This window comes from Thalassophryne amazonica, chromosome 12 (genome assembly GCF_902500255.1).
Source record: "Thalassophryne amazonica chromosome 12, fThaAma1.1, whole genome shotgun sequence".
Lineage (NCBI taxonomy): Eukaryota > Metazoa > Chordata > Actinopteri > Batrachoidiformes > Batrachoididae > Thalassophryne > Thalassophryne amazonica.
The window spans coordinates 69390388-69403015 of NC_047114.1; the positions used below are offsets into that span (position 1 = coordinate 69390388).

Here is a 12628-nt window from a genome sequence, read left to right on the forward strand (position 1 = left end):
TTGCATGAAAAATAAGTTAGATTTACATTGTGCAATTTTTTTAAGGGCTTTGGAAACGGAGGCATAATGGACAGTGTGTGTGTGTATGCACGCTTGCACCCCCTCCCCCCCCAACAGCATTGAGTAGCACTGTATTTTGACAGACATAAGTCTGAGTTGTTCCTCTTTTTTTTTTTTTTGCAGTAATCCATTACAAAACTATGAGCATCAGCAGGTGTGAATGAGTGAGAAACTCAACCACGTCCTTAAAGTGCAGCTACGAGCAGAAACTCACTTTCACTTTCTGCCTGTGATAAAGAATAAATAAATCTGCTGCAATTCAGAATTTCCAAAACTCATCTTTGCAGAAAAATCAAAAACAAACAAAACAAACAAAAGTCTCTCACATACGCACAGTGAGATGTGCTCAAACAAAGACAGCTCACATATTTGAAACATTTATTACAGGACTTTTTTTTTTTCAAACAATCATTATACAGTACATTTATCAAAGAATAGTATAATTTCAAATAAAAACGCGATCAATAACATTCTTCAAATGCCAACAGTGAAAACAGTTTCACAACAAATAACCTTCTATATCATTTACCATTAAAGTATCTTAAATATAGTTCCATAAATGATTTGAACACACAAAACATTTTCACGTGGCTGTGACGCATTCATCTCTTATTAGTCTTTTACATTTTTTTTAAATAAACAATCGACAAACAATTCAAAGATGGCACTGCCTATTTTTATCAATCAAATTGTAATTTGGCTATTGTACATAGCAGGTCGCTGCCTTTGACACATAAAAATCAAGTTGAGTAAAGTTAAATATGCTGTCCTGTCTCGTGTGGTACATTTTTAAAGCGTGTGGAAACTGTGCAATAGCTGCTATTGAGTTACTTCAAGTTGAACTTGGGTCAGCTGCAGAGCGTAAAAACACCACTGTGAAGCCAAGATGTGAATCGGCACAGGGATAGACATTAATACTGTGCACTGCACCAGCAGATGGAAGAGGTGAGGCGCTCTTATGGAGATAATGAACGATGGAGGCCAGACGGGGCCGTCTACAGATGACCTGATCCCTCGTGAAGCTGACAGAGAGACATAATGAAAATGAGTGACGGCTGTCACTCAGGCATCACCAGCTTTGAGACACATGAGCAACATGTAGTGTAGCTTTGGCGAGTGCATCGTGCTAAACTGTGATGAGGTATCGGTTAGAAAGTGAATTTATGCAACATTTATGCATTTATCCAACATTCTGCCTCAGTTTTGATAACTGAATGTGAGAAGTCTGCTAGATCTGTGCCATTTCCATGATGATAGCAGCTCTGCCCCCCCACCCCAGTCCTGCAAACGTGGGTGTGTCCTCTAATGACATGGTGCAAAAGATGGCGCGCATGTGTGTGTGTTAACATTAAATTCACTAGAGACAGAACAGATGGAGTTTTATTTGCGACCAGGTGACACATCATGGTGCAGGAGGATTAGACGGCGTGCAGAAGGGGAGTCCACTTAGAGAGGCTTTTTCTCAGCCTGGTGTCGCTGTTGGCTGTGAGCGTGCCTGTTGGAACAGAGAAAATATTAGACTGGGGAGGGTGACAAAAAGTTTGTGTCCTGGGTGAGAGGGATCGGCCACTAGCTTCCTTGCTCGCCTCAGGGCCCTGGAGGTGTACAGGTCCTGTAGGGATGGCAGATTGCAGTCAGTCACCTTCTCTGCTGTGTGGATGACATGCTGCACTCTGCTCCTGTCCTTTGCAGTGGCAGCAGTGTACTGGTTGTGATAACTGGACTCTGTGTCATTTTGCTCAGCTGCAACATTTCTGTCTCTGTTTGTTAATTCCTTGTTGTGCTTTTGTTTTTTTTTTGTTTTTTTTGCTTTGTTTTATTTGTATGGTCAAAGCAGATTGTCACCCCACTGAGTCTGGTCTACTTGAGGTTTCTTCCTATAATCAACTAATCACAAGATGACTTGTGTTGTGATTTGGGGCTGTATAAACTAAACTGAATCTAAATATTAAAGAAAGAAAAGAAAGAAAGAACCTTCCAGCCAGTGCAGCTTTCATTTTTGTTGCCAATCAAATCAAATCAATTTCCTTTATATAGGCCAAATCACAACAAACAGTTGCCCCAAGGCGCTTTATACTGTAAGGCAAAGCCATACAATAATTATGGAAAAACCCCAACGGTCAAAAGGACCCCCTGTGAGCAAGCACTTGGTGACAGTGGGAAGGAAAAACTCCCTTTTAACAGGAAGAAACCTCCAGCAGAACCTGGCTCAGGGAGGGGCAGTCTTTTGCTGGGACTGGGGCTGAGGGGAGAGAATCAGGAAAAACACATGCTGTGGAAGAGAGCAGAGATCAATCACTAATGATTAAATGCAGAGTGGTACATACAGAGGAAAAAGGGGTGAATAAAAAGAAACACTCAGTGCATCATGGGAACCCCCCAGCAGTCTAAGTCTATAGCAGCATAACTAAGGGATGGTTCAGGGTCACCTGATCCAGCCCTAACTATAAGCTTTAGCAAAAAGGAAAGTTTTAAGCCTAATCTTAAAAGTAGAGAGAGTGTCTGTCTCCCTGATCCGAAATGGGAGCTGGTTCCAGAGGAGAGGAGCCTGAAAGCTGAAGGCTCTGCCTCCCATTCTACTCTTACAAACCCTAGGCACTACAAGTAAGCCTGCAGTCTGAGAGCGAAGCGCTCTATTGGGGTGATATGGTACTATGAGGTCCCTAAGATAAGATGGGACCTGATTATTCAAAACCTTATAAGTAAGAAGAATAATTTTAAATTCTATTCTAGAATTAACAGGAAGCCAATGAAGAGAGGCCAATATGGGTGAGATATGCTCTCTCCTTCTAGTCCCCGCCAGTACTCTAGCTGCAGCATTTTGAATTAACTGAAGGCTTTTCAGGGAACTTTTAGGACAACCTGATAATAATGAATTACAATAGTCCAGCCTAGAGGAAATAAATGCATGAATTAGTTTTTCAGCATCACTCTGAGACAAGACCTTTCTAATTTTAGAGATATTGCGCAAATGCAAAAAAGCAGTCCTACATATTTGTTTAATATGCGCACTGAATGACATATCCTGATCAAAAATGACTCCAAGATTTCTCACAGTATTACTAGAGGTCAGGGTAATGCCATCCAGAGTAATGATCTGGTTAGACACCATGTTTCTAAGATTTTTGGGGCCAAGTACAATAACTTCAGTTTTATCTGAGTTTAAAAGCAGGAAATTAGAGGTCATCCATGTCTTTATGTCTGAAAGACAATCCTGCAGTTTAGCTAATTGGTGTGTGTCCTCTGGCTTCATGGATAGATAATGTTATGTGTCGGACGCAGCTCGGAGAACCGACCAGCGTTTGAAGGACCCAGTATGAAATAAGCAGAGCACGGTACAAAGGCTAACTGAATTTAATACATAACAGTGAAAATATAATAACAAAAAGGTGCGGCCTGGCGTGGTGCGCTCCCAGCAGCGCTAACGGTCCGGAGCCAGAAGCTGTTTCGGACCCAAGGACCCCGCCGACACCCCCCAGGTGGCCGCAACAACCGAGTCTGTGAAAGAAGGAACCATTATGTGAGTCCACACTCTACACACAGAACACTTAAAGGTGTACAAACAGCAAACACTTCCTGGCTTGATTACTGATCAGCTTCCTAACCTGCAGGCATGGAACATCCAGTTCACAAAACTCCACCGCAGTGGAAGCTGATACATGACTAACAAACAGCTCAATACAATAAGGTGTGAGGGACACCACATTTACTGACTGTATAACTGTTAGTCACAAAATCTAACGTACCTCAGGAAGTGTGCTGACGAGCGTGAGACCTCACCCCCTCCTCTTTCACAGACTGTGCATCAAACCTGGACGTTCTAAGCATCCGCTGCTGATGAGATGGCTCCCGAGACGACGATCTCACCCGTCTGGTCACAAGGTCGAGTCTCTGGCAAATACACACTGTGCACTCCAGTCTTAAATGCCAACATGTTCCAATCCATCCAGATGCACCACAGCTGTGAGTCCTGACGAGTCGCAGGTGATCAGGGTGAGGTCCTGACAGCCTCAGCAACACAGCCACTCAGTCCCAAATGCACGCCACCTGGGAGGAAACCAAAAGACAAACAAACCGGCAGCCAGGCCCCCCCAGCCATATAACAGATAAAGCTGGGTATTATCTGCGTAACAATGAAAATTTAAGCAATGCTGTCTAATAATACTGCCTAAGGGAAGCATGTATAAAGTGAATAAAATTGGTCCTAGCACAGAACCTTGTGGAACTCCATAATTAACCTTAGTCTGTGAAGAAGATTCCCCATTTACATGAACAAATTGTAATCTATTAGATAAATATGATTCAAACCACCGCAGCGCAGTGCCTTTAATACCTATGGCATGCTCTAATCTCTGTAATAAAATTTTATGGTCAACAGTATCAAAAGCAGCACTGAGGTCTAACAGAACAAGCACAGAGATGAGTCCACTGTCTGAGGCCATAAGAAGATCATTTGTAACCTTCACTAATGCTGTTTCTGTGCTATGATGAATTCTAAACCCTGACTGAAACTCTTCAAATAGACCATTCCTCTGCAGATGATCAGTTAGCTGTTTTACAACTACCCTTTCAAGAATTTTTGAGAGAAAAGGAAGGTTGGCGATTGGCCTATAATTGGCTAAGATAGCTGGGTCAAGTGATGGCTTTTTAAGTAATGGTTTAATTACTGCCACCTTAAAAGCCTGTGGTACATAGCCAACTAATAAAGACAGATTGATCATATTTAAGATCGAAGCATTAATTAATGGTAGGGCTTCCTTGAGCAGCCTGGTAGGAATGGGGTCTAATAGACATGTTGATGGTTTGGAGGAGAGAAAGAGTCTAACCAAATACCGGCATCACTGAAAGCAGCCAAAGAGAACAATATGTCTTTGGGATGGTTATGAGTAATTTTTTCTCTAATAGTTAAAATTTTATTAGCAAAGAAAGTCATGAAGTCATTACTAGTTAAATTTAAAGGAATACTTGGCTCAATAGAGCTCTGACTCTGTCAGCCTGGCTACAGTGCTGAAAAGAAACCTGGGGTTGTTCTTATTTTCTTCAATTAGTGATGAGTAGTAAGATGTCCTAGCTTTACGGAGGGCTTTTTTATAGAGCAACAGACTCTTTTTCCAGGCTAAGTGAAGATCTTCTAAATTAGTGTTGACGCCATTTCCTCTCCAACTTACGGGTTATCTGCTTTAAGCTGCGAGTTTGTGAGTTATACCACGGAGTCAGGCACTTCTGATTTAAGGCTCTCTTTTTCAGAGGAGCTACAGCATCCAAAGTTGTCCTCAATGAGGACATAAAACTATTGACGAGATAATCTATCTCACTCACAGAGTTTAGGTAGCTACTCTGCCCTGTGTTGGTATATGGCATTGGAGAACATAAAGAATGAATCATATCCTTAAACCTAGTTACAGCGCTTTCTGAAAGACTTCTGCTGTAATGAAACTTATTCCCCACTGCTGGGTAGTCCATCAGAGTAAATGTAAATGTTATTAAGAAATGACAATGCTCATGCCAATGCACATAAGTATATTTACACTCATCATGGGTGTGTGGGTCCTAAAATGAGGTGTGGTCAGGTGCAGTGTTGGTGCATCACTATGAAAATCTGGACAAATTCGAGTGCAGATTTCCTGGTATTTATACAAAGTAGCGGTCAGATATGCCTGATCTTACACAGAAAAACAAAAGTAACAATTCTGTTTTGTGCCATATTTTTACTTCAGCCAACAAAGTTGGAGGAAATTATGTTTTTGCCCCTGTTTGTTTGTGAACAGCCTGGAGCCCACAATTTTTCATATATCGTGATGACATTTTTACTTTAGAGTCATATCCTGATAGGCAACAATTGTTACAATTTTCAAGGTCAAAGTCAGGTAAAATGCCCATCTTTAACATTGAACAAATTTTCAAAAAATTATACCTCTGTCAAAAAAGATCAAATTTCTTTCATATTTGAGCATATTATGTAGGATGGTATCCTTTATTGACTGATAAAGGATAACATTGAATTGAACATTGAAAACCCTATTTAATGTATATTTTACATTATATCTTAATCAAACGTGCCCCAGTCACTCTCATATTTGAACATGAAGTGCACACTGGCACTCACTATCACCTGACACAGTCTGATCTGGATCTGATCTGGATTGTGGATTTTGTGGATATTTGAGTTTAATATTGAAAAGCCCATTTGGTGTACATTTTGCATTATATCTCAATCTTAAGTGCCTCAGTCATTCTCATTCTTCTTTTATGGATTTACTTACAACCACCAAAATTGGATGGAGGTTCCAGTTTTATGCCTGTTTGTCTATCTTCCACGTATCAGTCAGGAAACCAAGTGCCAAAAAGCAATGACAAATTGTGCATAGCAGAGATAACCAATGTTCTGTGAAAATGATCTGAAAAAGAATTCATAAAAAACTGACACCACCACCACAAAAAACAAACAAACAAACAAACAAACATGGGTTCAAGTGCATTAACTAAATAGATACTCCTTACATTTGATCACATCTAATTTAACTTATGAAAAGCCACTTCAAACAGGACTTTGACCTTGAAATTTTTTTCAAAGATAAAATTTTGTATAATTGGAAACTAGTGTTGGTGGAGGTTTGTGTTCTATGAGCGCTGTGCTCTCGTTACACTTGTTTTCTTACTCCCCAGGTCTGTAGATGGGGAGGGTCACCTAAACGATCTGCTGTATGATGTAAACCTTTGCACATGGATCCGTTGCCTCGCCAGAAAACCCCTCACTTCTGTCAGTTACTCTGTCTGCCATCTAACTGAAAAAAGGAAGCCTGACTTAAATACACACATTTTCAGAATGTGTCCAAATAACATAATTTTCTTGTATGTCTAATTGAGATACACAAGAAATTAATGCTATTTGGACACATTGTGCTCAAGTCCTAACAATGTACATATTTAAATCATAAATGCAACAGTCTCTTTTTTTTTTTTCCATGTGCCAGGTTCAAGCACGCACAACTCTTAAAAGGCAGTGACAGGTGGAAAACTCATCTAAGATTTAATTCAACCCCTTTGCACTCCGCACTGACATAACGTGCTGTGTAAAAAACAAAGCAGAATTAGACAAAAACTATGCACTTTGAATCGTGTGCCATGAAGTGAGCCCCTTCAGCTACTCCCTTGTATTCACTTGGGGTTGCCACAACATATCTGCATGTTGATTTGGCAGTTTTATGCCAGATGCCCTTCCTGATGCAACTCCACATTACATGGAGATTTGTGACAGCGATGGGATTTGAACTGGGAACTTTCTGCAATGAAGCCAAGCGCACTAACCACTTGCCAGACTGTGTACCATAGATCATTGAAATAGGGGCAAATGTGCAAATTTTTTCTGAAATCATGCAGTGGACTGAGAAAGTTCACCTGGTGAGGTCTTCTATGTCCACCAGCATGGCGTCCTGCTCCACATGCAGCTCATCTCTCAGTAGCAGAAGCTGCACCAACTCCTCATTTAAACCTGCATTATATCACAAAACAAATGCAATGTACAGGAGTTAATGCAAAAAAAAAAAAAAAAAAAATTAGGACAGCTGGAAAGGAAAATAGAAGTACTGGGACATTTGTCCCATGTCAAACAGGTTTTTGCTGGATTTCCCCAAATAATATTCCAGTGTACCTTACACTCCAGTCTGTTATAACTGTCCTTTTTGTGGCACTATGTATCATGCATTCCTGACAGACTGAACTGCTACCCTTACATAGTGGAATTCAGCATTACCACCTGAAAACAACCAAATTACAATGGTCTTGGAGGAGATATGTTTCAAACAAACAAGAATATAAACCAAACTGTGGTAGTATGTAATGCCATCTCATAGTTTTCATCAAAAATCTATATTATAATAGCCAAGTGGCATCTGTGAGCATGTGCATTATAGCTTTGATCACGGAGAAACTGGGGAGAGCTGGCAACCCTAACCCTAACAACGGCAGTTGATAGGACTAACATTATCGGAGAAACTATGGAGACTAGTAGCTAACAACATTGAACCATGGATGTTGATATTTACATTCAGGACTCACACGCCAATCCAGCATGGGATGGTAAATCACCTATATATTAAAAGCGTGCGTGATTTTATTTAGTAAGTTCAATGTAAGTACATAATATTGTAAACTGTAAATACATGGATGACACAAGAAAGTGAAAACACTTTGCCATTGTGGTCCATTTAAAATTCAAATGACAAAATAATATAAAGAATAATTAAATAATAATAATGATAATAGTGTGTATATGATAACAACAACCTAAACAATTTATAAATACATTAAGACAGTAAATTAACATTAAAACATTTCAGAATTAACAGTTTTTCTAAAAACTGTTGAGGGCTAAGGTTCTAAAAACATTCTGGACTCACACGCCAGTCCAGCATGGGGCGGTAAATCATCTACTATATATTAAAAGCGTGCGTGATTTTATTTAGTAAGTTCAATGTAAGTACATAATATTGTAAACTGTAAATACATGGATGACACAAGAAAGTGAAAACACTTTTTTCCATTGTGGTCCATTTAAAATTCAAATGACAAAAATAATATAAATAATAAATAAATAAACAATAATAATACTGATAATAATACTGTGTATGTGATAATAATAATCTAAACAATTTATAAATGCATTAAACTACCATTAAAAGGTTACCGAATTAACAGGAAATAAAAGGGCTGAGTTCTTCTAAAAACTGTTGAGGTCTAAGCTTCTACAAACGTTCTGGATCCAAATGCCATTGCAACTAACTTTAGAAACTTTGCATAATTTATTACCACCCTTGAAAAATGTCAGCTACCAATTTTATAAACACTACCCAATCTAGAGCCTGTGAATCCCCACGAGCAACACACTAGTGGATATATAAATCATAATTTATCTCGGCTGAATACTATCTGTCTGTTTATAACATGCCATGTCAAATTATATATAACCATAAATTCTGCATAAAGAATGAGCCCAAAATGAACTGTGCTGTACAGATCAGTTCTATTGATTATCACTGCATATGCACAATAGAGGATTACTGTAAAGAGTACATAAAAATGTAAAAAGTATGCATTAGTATTTGCATATTTGTCTGCAATACTCACTTTGTACTTGTGAGTGTAAGTCGTTAGTGATAACTTGCAGCTGTCCGAGGCTCATGTCCCTGATGTCTGCTCGCCTTAGATTCCTCTTCATCAAGCCCTCGCTGATGTGGGGCAGATGGGGAAGCTGCATATGAACAAACATGGAATTAATGCATGTAAAAATATTACTGGGCTTTGGCAAAAGCCTGGGTGTGTACTTTGTAAAGTGCAGTGAGGGAATAAATAGTGAAATAAATGAATGATTCCATACTCTCAAGTTTGTGAATACAAGAACAAAAAACATTAAATGCTATTAGTGTTATCATGAAGGGTCAAACCGTCAATGCCAAGGCTGGCGCCAACGCATGCACGAAACAGCTGTGTGATGGGAATCGGATATAATCTGTGTCTGCAATATTCAGCTATGCCCGTATTTAAACAGATAGAAAACAGTAAGTAATATGAATTTTGCAAAACTAAATTGGTCTGATTCCATCAATTTTGAAATCGGCAAAGAAATTGGGGCCAAAATCGGCAACGGGAGACGGCTCTTAAGCATATTAACTGGTAATGTCAGCCCAGTCTCACGTTTTTTTATCGTCCTCCCATCATGAAATGATTAAAATTTTCGTGACTTTTTTTTTTAAACTTACTATTACTAACCCTACTCCTTCCCCTAACCCTAACCCCCCCACCTCCCCGCCGCTGCACTTTTAATTACGTGCACTCGTCAAGGAATGAATTAGAATGAATTTGTGCTCTCATGATGAGAATTTTGCACTTTTCGTGACAATATGACAAACCAATAGATTAATGTATATTTCATGCTGCTGAATCACGACAATCCGTGAGACTGGGTTGGGTAACGTATACCACATACCTGTCTGCCACTTACTGGGCATGCCTGGGATTGTTGCAGGCCAAAATCTGATCAGGAGCAGGTGTGGTTGTGCTTACATGTAGGAGCTTGAAATGAGCTTATTTGTCATTTTCTTTCATTTTCAATGCCTCGTTCTGCCGGGCAACAAAGCCACTCCTTGTTCAAACAGACGTGATCAGTCCTCCGTTACCCATCAGCAGTAGAAAAACCTAATAGTTGCTGACTAACAGTTAGGGGTTTTCTCTTTGTTAAGACACAGAAACTATTTATAAACCTGGTGGAACCTTTTCTTGAGGTCATGTTAAGTCCCTTATGTAGCCTGGATTGTGTTACTGTAACATCAATCATTTGCTTCTGTTTTCACTTTGTTTCACCTCTTCCCTGTCCTGAATTATTTTCTAAAATGTAATCACTTTGAGGAGCCACACACACACACCGACTAACCAAATCAGCCACAGGTGAGCGTCTGTGCTGTTGGATTTGCCTCTCCACCTCCACCTGCATGCGGGCCATAGGTCGCGCCAGGGCCAGAGCCACCCGGGCCTCCTCCTGGAGCCTCCGTTGTACCCTCCAGAAGCCTCCACAGTCATCTAACGGGTCCGAGTCCTCCTCTGTGGTGTCTCGATCTGATAAGGATGAGCTCTGCTTACTCTGCAGAAGATGCATAATGATAAAACACACAATTTATGAGACAACAGCCCCCAAGGATCAAAGCATAAAGACAAAAACACACAAAGTGCATACCACAGGGGACAGAGGTGTGTCCAGGCTGGTCTCTGTTCTGCTGTCTTCGGCGTCACTGTCTTTGTCGCTGCTGCTGTCATTAACAAAACACACCTGCAGGTTCACCCCATTCTGCAGTCTGAGGAGCAAAACGGAGACACGACAAAAACAAAGAATGAGAACCTTCATCGTCAGTCAAAGAATCCGGAGCAGATCAGCGGTTTAAATACAGAGGCTTTAGATAAAGGAAGGAGATCTTTGGAAGACATTTGATTAACTTATTAAGTTTCACAGAGCTTATACAATTAAATTTAAGAGGAGAGTAAAACAGAGACAATATAGGAAGCATAGTTCAAATATACTTTGTAATAGTACCTGTGGGCATGAAAACAGTAGTGGCTATGGTGGCTGACATTTGACCTCAGTCAGCTTGACCTTAACCCAAATGATAGGCCTCTGTCTGCCCTTGACAGGGCAATTCTGGAATCCACCCAAGTGTGCCACATTTTGCCCAAATCGAGTTGTAAATTAAATTTGTTGACGTTTGCCAAATTGATTTTTTAACAGCAGTTTTGAGGTTAACATTCATTGACAAACCATGTTTGGTAGAAGTCAGCAAAAGGGCAGGCATGACCTTTGGTAACTTTGACATCAAATGGGCAATTCCAGAATCTGCCTGCATGCATGTGTGCTACATTCGGTGTAAACTGGAGTGAAAAACATTGGCTTTGATTTTGACCCCAATCACCTTAACTCCAGTGATTGACCGTTGGTAAATTTGATGCCAAGGGAAATTCCAAAAGCCCCTTACATAAGTGTGCCATGTTTGATGGACATTGGAGTAAAATAAATAAATTTGCCATTTGAACCCATTATCCTTATCCTTTGTCAAAACAAACCCTTTAAGGCCAGTTCTGGAGTTGACTGTCATCCACATAGTGTATCAAGATTGGTGGGAGTTGGCCAAAGGACAAGAAAGGAGTGAGGGGAACAAATACAGATGGACCAAAATTTGACCTTTGACCCCAATGACCTTGAACTTTGCCAAAACACACCCTTTCAGGGCAATTCTGGGGTCACTCTAAATGCATACAGCAAGTGTGGTGGAAACTGCAGTGTGTGTGTGTATACGTATATAGGATAAGGAGCATCCATGAAATACAGAAAGAAAGCCAAATAAAAATGTGAAATTCAATTTTAGATGTACTCTTTCAGAATAATTTTTAAAAAGTTGTTCAACATGCACATGGAATACAGTGTGGCACAAAAATCTGAAATAATCATTTCTGTGTAGACCGTATGTGTGTGTGTGTGTGTGTGTATGTGACAAGAACCAGTAAACCTTGAATATGTGATGTAATCAAGTGGCGATCTCAAGAAGGAACAACAGCGACCTAAAGCTCTAATGACACAAAATAACGAATGTGAAATCAATGTGTAGTCGTCATGGAAATGCCAACCTCAGGGTTTTGTTTTTGTTTATTTTAAAAGAACACCTTTATTGAATGCAAGGATAAGAACAATAACTTCTTTGTGATGTCACAAATGAAACTAAGGGGCCACGGAATTTCCTCCCTTAAGTAAACCTCAGAATGCACCGTTATCTCAAATGAAAGTCATGTGACCAATTACTCTGATCAGAGCCTCACTTAGACCAAGCATCACTTCTTCTTTAGGAGCACGTGGAACACAGAAATACACTTCCTCTGACAGTAACACTTGGAAAGCGCCTCCCTCCAATCAATGAAAAGACAAAGGTCCTCACAGTTACCAAAAATTATCTCATTGATGAAATGAAAACATGCTGTAGGTGCAATAGCTGTGGTTAACCATCTTTTCAGACAATGTAATCTTTGTACT

At 39.9% G+C, this 12628-nt stretch overlaps 1 protein-coding gene across 1 annotated transcript in view; it reads right to left on the bottom strand.

The window, feature by feature from the left end:
• Positions 1 to 1443: 1443 nt before the first annotated feature.
• zgc:153615 (uncharacterized protein LOC777747 homolog) overlaps positions 1444 to 12628 on the bottom strand; it is a 35769-nt gene continuing 24584 nt past the window's right edge. The window contains exons 3-7 of the mRNA XM_034183295.1: positions 10790 to 10907; positions 10490 to 10696; positions 9187 to 9310; positions 7459 to 7552; positions 1444 to 1555 (exon numbers count right to left, since the gene is read on the bottom strand). Coding sequence (XP_034039186.1) covers positions 1507 to 1555; positions 7459 to 7552; positions 9187 to 9310; positions 10490 to 10696; positions 10790 to 10907 — 592 coding nt within the window. The 3' untranslated portion in view covers positions 1444 to 1506. The remainder of the gene's footprint in view (positions 1556 to 7458; positions 7553 to 9186; positions 9311 to 10489; positions 10697 to 10789; positions 10908 to 12628) is intronic.